The 6,000-nt window shown below is 33.7% G+C and overlaps 1 protein-coding gene across 2 annotated transcripts in view; it reads right to left on the bottom strand.

The window, feature by feature from the left end:
• Positions 1 to 2,609: 2,609 nt before the first annotated feature.
• MRPS31 (mitochondrial ribosomal protein S31) overlaps positions 2,610 to 6,000 on the bottom strand; it is a 39,873-nt gene continuing 36,482 nt past the window's right edge. For both annotated transcript variants that reach the window (XM_014868413.3, XM_014868414.3), the window contains exon 7: positions 2,610 to 2,905. In XM_014868413.3, the coding sequence (XP_014723899.1) occupies positions 2,676 to 2,905 (230 nt within the window). In that variant the 3' untranslated portion in view covers positions 2,610 to 2,675. The remainder of the gene's footprint in view (positions 2,906 to 6,000) is intronic.

Below are 6,000 nucleotides of genomic sequence, written 5' to 3'. Positions count from 1 at the left end.
GTCATTTAAAGAACCAGTGTTTGACTTTGTGGATCCTCTCTACTGTATCATTTCTATTACTTTCAGCTTTTATCTTAGCTCTTTCATTCTATTTCCTAAGACTTATTCTCATTATTTTTCTAATATCGTCACGTAGTAAGCTTACTTCACTAAATTTCAGCCTTTCTTCTTTTTCAACATGTTATTTTTCTCTAATTACTACTTTAGCTGCATCCCACAAGTTTTGATTCATAGTGTCCACTTTCAATTTTTTTCCTTTGACCCAGGAGTATGAGCTGTGCTTTAATTTCTGAACATATGGGGTCTTTCTAATTAGCTTTCAGTTACTAGTCTCTAACTTCACTGCAGTGTGATCAGTGAACACGTTCTGTGTCCTGCTGAAATTTGTTCAGAAATTTGTGCTTTATGGTCAGGTTTGTGATCAATTTTTATAAACACATGTGCTTGAAAAGTATTTAAAGCTATTAAGGTGCAATGATCTAAAAATGTCTAATAGGTCAAATTGTTAAGCTTCTGATTTGTCTGCTCACCAATTATTGTTAAAATATCTCAGCATAATGGCAGATTTGCTATTTCTGTGTACTTCTGTCAATTTTTGCCTTGTGTATTTTGAGTACATTATCAGGTGCAGACCAGTTTAGAATTGTTCTATATTCTTGATAGATTTATCTCTAATAATGCTTTTCAGGGTTTTTTTTTTTTCTGATATGAATATAGCTACACCAGATTTAACATTTGTCTGATATTTTTCCCATTTGCTTTCAACCTCTTGGTATTGTTTTAGTTGTGCCTCTGATAAAGTGTATCACCTGACATTTAAAAAAAATCCATCCTAACATAGCCTATGATTGTCATATATTTTAATCAAGCCCATAAGACATTATTATTATTGTTTAGAATTAACTTACATATTTACCACTTTCTTTGCTATTTCTTCTTGTATTTCAGACCTTAAATTTGGGATCATTTCTCTTTTGCCTGAAGTATATCTTTAGGAGTTTCTTAATGACTTGCTGGTAGCCAACTGCTTTTGTTTATCTGACAAGTGTATTTAGCCCTGATTTTTGAAAGATATTTTGTATTCTGTCCCCCTTTTCCACTAGTATGGCATGAGAAAAAATAGCCAAAATGAAGGCAAGAATAGGAAGGGAACACAAAAAAAGGTACCAGAAATAAATCCAGTAACCCAGTCATATCACTAACTACAATGAATATACATGAACTAAATACCCACATTAAAATAGAAAATTTTAAGTGTTCCAGTGTACCTGAAAAGAATGTATTCTGCTATTGTTGGGCACAGAGTCCATATATGACTGAAAGAGCACTGTTTTAACTGTGAATTGATGTCTTTCATAAATTGAAAAAATTCTGATTACCCACAGATAGCCTTTGACCTTTTCCTTCAATTCTCTCCTTCTGGAAATCTGACTGCACAAATGTTACTTTTCTACATTAATCTTTACCTCTCTTTCGTATCTTTTCTTTGTTTCTCTCTGCTGCACATGGATAATTTCTTTAGATCTATTTGCCAGTGTCTAATCTGTTAAACTCCTTCACTAAATTTTTTTTTCAATTCTGTTTGATCATTTTTAGTTTCCTGCTCTACATTTTAAGTCACATATATTTTATATTCTGAATATGGTAAGCCCGGTATTTAAAGGCTTTGTGAGTCTGATTGTGTCGTCTGCTGTTTCTGCTGGTGTGTATTCACAGTGCTGTTTCCTTGTGTGTTTTCTAATTCGAAGTCTGGGTTTATGGTGGGTTCCTTGACGTGATTTTTGTTTGCTTGTGCCAGGGGCCTGAAACACTACTAGCTTGAGGACACTGTAAACTAAGTTCTTGTTTTGAGTTTCTTTAGAATCTTCAGTCTTCTAAGTTGTATGAATTTGAATCACACTGCTAAGCACCCTAATGGAAAATAAATAGTTCTAACTTTGGCATAAATACCTCAAGTACTAGTGGGAATTAGAATAAGCCCTTTATTTCAACAAGGTTACTTCTCTGTAGTGACCCAGACTTAGGCAAGGGTTGTTAATTTGGTGTGAAATTTATAAAAAATATAAATATGTGTATATCCAAATATAGAAAAAATATGTAAATATATATAGTCTATACATATAAAACTGTCTATAAATCATCTCAACTGTTATAGCCCTCTGATGTCATCAGATATATGGCTAATAACTGTATTTCAAAGAAGTATGGTTACTGAATGAAAAGAAAAAGTGTGGAGGAGTTGTACTATTATTAATTCTAGATATTCTTTTGTTGTTGTTCTTGAGGAAGATTTGCCCTGGTTAACATCTGTGCCAGTCTTCCTGTACTTTGTATGCGGGTTGTTGCCACAGCGTGGCTGCCAATGAGTGGTGTACAGGCCTGTGCCCGGGAACTAAACCTGGGCCGCTGAAACAGAGCATGCTGAACTTAACCACCAGGCCATGGGGCCAGCTCTAGATATTCTTTTTAAGAATTGCTAGTTGAATCTAGGAATGCTGATAATTCTTTTCCATGTAAGAATATTTTTCAGTTACCAGTATATACTTTTAAATAATTTAACGTTTATACCATTCAAATCAGATGCAATAATTAACACAATACAGGAAAACTTCTAGTAAAATTATTTATTTATAATATCAATCTTCAACAGCTTGAAATAAAAGTTTCCAAGGTCTTTAATTGAAATGTATGTTACTGTCTTTTAGAATGTCCCGTTTTTCATTAAAATAATTTTTAAACCACTCTATGTGTTCGACCTTCTGTTTAACACTCAGATATGGGTTTTTGGAAAGGCCGCAGGTCACCAGCTCCATGAAGTGGCGAATTGGTCCTTGTTTTGGAAAATCCTCCAGGTATTTATCCAGAAATACATGTTCATAAAATTCTGAACCATCATCATCAAAACCTAGGAAATAAGACAATTTATTACACTATAATTGTGAATGTAAAAGCTACATCATAAAATTAACATTAATGAGGTAATATAGTATTACAGTAAAAGGCATGAACTTTGGGGTTAGAAATAGGTTTGCCCACCAATTTAACAACGGTGTGACTGGGCAAACTAACTTCTCTGAACGTTAGTTTCCTCAGGCATAAGAATGTGGATTAAAACAGCACCTTTTTCATGAGGTTTCTGTAAAGATTAAATAGACACCCAGCTTATCCAGCTCTTTTACAATGCTTAGCATACTGTAAACGTTTAAAGTGCAGCAGCAATTACTGCTAATGAATATTCTAATATCTAAAGCAACCACTACAAACTACAAATTACATTAAAAGAACATAAATAAAACAAGATGGAATCCTAAAATACGTTCAAGCAGCCCATAGGAAGCCAAGAAAAGACAGAGGAATCAAAAACAGAGAGAATGAACAGAAAACAAATAATAAAATGGTTTTTTGCCACAAAATGTCCGTACAAAACAAACTTCAACACATTTAAAATAAGTGAAACAATATATAGAATGTTTTCTAATCACAATGGAATCAAACCAGAAATCAGCACCAGAAAGACAACAGGAAAATCTTCAAACAGACTTAAGTCCTAACAAATCAATAATTACTTCACATGCAGATGGTCTAAATACACCAATCAAGACAGAGACTGGCAGAGTAGATGTAAAAACATGATTCAACTATATGCTGTCTACAAGAAACTCACTTCAAAAATAACAGAGGTAGGCTGAAGTAAAGGGATGCAGAAAGATATATCTTGCTAACATTAATTTTAAATAAAAGAAAGCATGAGTGGCTATATGAATATCAGATAAAGTAGACTTCACAGCCAAGAAAATTACTAGGGAGAAATAGGAACATTACATGATAAAAGGATCAATCCACCAAGAAGACATAGTTATCTGAATTATGTATGCACCAAACAACAGAATTTCTAAATACCTGAAAGAAAAACTGATAGAAATAAAGGGGAACTAGAAAAATCCACAATTACAGCTGGAGATTTCAATATACCACTGTCAGCACTTGAGAGAACTACCAGGTAACAAATTAGCAAAGATATAGAAGAACTGAACAACATCAACCAACAGGATCAAACTGACGTCGACAGAATACCAAACTACTGTAGCACACAAAATTCTCCTCAAGCATCCATGGAACATTCACCCAGCTAAACCATATCCTGAGCCACAAAACAAACTTCAACACATTTAAAATAAGTGAAATAACACATAGTATGTTTTCTGATCATAATGGAATCAAACCAGAAATCGATAACAGAAAGACAAAAATCTGGGACTGGCTCCGTGGCCGAGCATTCCAGTTTGGTGGCTCAGGGTTTGGCTGGTTCGGATTCTCATCAGGCCATGCTGAGGTGGCATCCCACATAGTAGAACTAGAATATACAACTATGTACTTGGGGGCTTTCGGGAGAAGAAGAAGAAAGAAAGAAAGACAAAAATCTTCAAACTGTTGGAAATTAATACACTTATAAACAACTCATGGGTCATAGAGGAAATCTCACAGGAAATTTAAAAAACACAGAATTGAATGAGAATGAGCACTACAAATCAAAATTTTGTGGGATACAGCTAGAACAGTGCTGAGAGGGAAATATATAGCACTAAATGTATACATAAGAGGAAAATCAATAATCTAAGCTGCCACCTCAAGACCCTAGTAAAAGAAGAGCAAAATAATCCTAAAGCAAGCAAAAGGAAGAAGTAATAAAGATAACATCAGGAACAAAAAAATTAAAAGAGAAAATCAATGAAACTGATATCTGGTTCTTAAAAAAAAAATCAGTAAAATTGATAAATCTCTAGCATGTCTGATAAGGGACAGAAAGCACACACGACCAATATCAGGAATGAAATTTACCATTATAAATCCTAAAATCATTAAAAGGACAATAAAAGAATACTACAAACTACTTTGCACTCACGAATTCAACAACTTGAAAAAAATGAACAACTTAAAATCCATTAAACTACCAAAACTCAACGAAAATAAAATAGACAACCTGAACAGTCTTTTAACTATTAAAGAAAAGGAATGTATAATCTAAAAGCTCTTAAAAAAGAAATCCCCAAACTCAGATCACTTCACTGGAGATTTGATCAAACATTTAAAGAAGAATTAACACCAATTTCACACAATTTCTTCCAGAAACCACAAGAAGAAAGGATACTTTCTAACTCATTTTATGAGGCCTGTATTACTTTGTTACCAAAACCAAAGATACATCAGCAACAACAAAAAAGACAGAGAGAGAGAACTATCAACCAGTATCGCTCATGAACTTAGAGGCAAAAACTTTAAACAAAATTAGCAAACAAATCTAACAATGTATAAAAAGACTTACATACCAAGATCAAGCGGAATTTATTCCAGGTATGCAAAGCTGGTTAAATACTTGAAAATCAATGTAATCCACCATATCAGCAGGTTAAAGAAGAAAAATCATATGATCCAACACTCATTTTGATAAAAACTCTCAGCAAATTAGGAAAAGAGAGAAACTACTTCAATTTGATAAAGAGCATCTACACAAAATCTAAAGCTAATGTCACACCTAGTGGTGAAAGACTGAAAGCTTCCCCCCTAAGGTCATGCACAAGGCAAGGAGGTCAGCTCTCACCAGTCTTATTCAACACAGCACTTAAAGTTCTAGCCACTGCAATGAGGGAGGGAGGAAGAAAGGCATATAGATAGGAAAGGAAGAAATAAAACTCTATTTGCAGACGACATGATTGTCCACATTAGAAAATCCCAAGGAATCCACAAAAAAAAGCTCCCAGAACTAATTAGTGAGTCAGTAAGGTTATAGAACACAAGATAAACACATAAAAATCAATCACATTTCTAATTAAATTTAAATTGGAAGACTCAACATATTAAAGAAGTCGATTCTCTCCAAATTAATCTATATGCACTTCCTATCAAAATCGCAGCAAAGTTTTGCCACAGTCGAGCTTATTCTAAAATTTATATGGAAAGGTGGAAGTCCTGGAATAGTTAAAACAATCTTGAAAGAGAATA

This window comes from Equus asinus, chromosome 11 (genome assembly GCF_041296235.1).
Source record: "Equus asinus isolate D_3611 breed Donkey chromosome 11, EquAss-T2T_v2, whole genome shotgun sequence".
NCBI lineage: Eukaryota > Metazoa > Chordata > Mammalia > Perissodactyla > Equidae > Equus > Equus asinus.
Note: the sequence above shows the minus strand (reverse complement) of the source record. Positions and strands in the feature narration are given on the sequence as shown.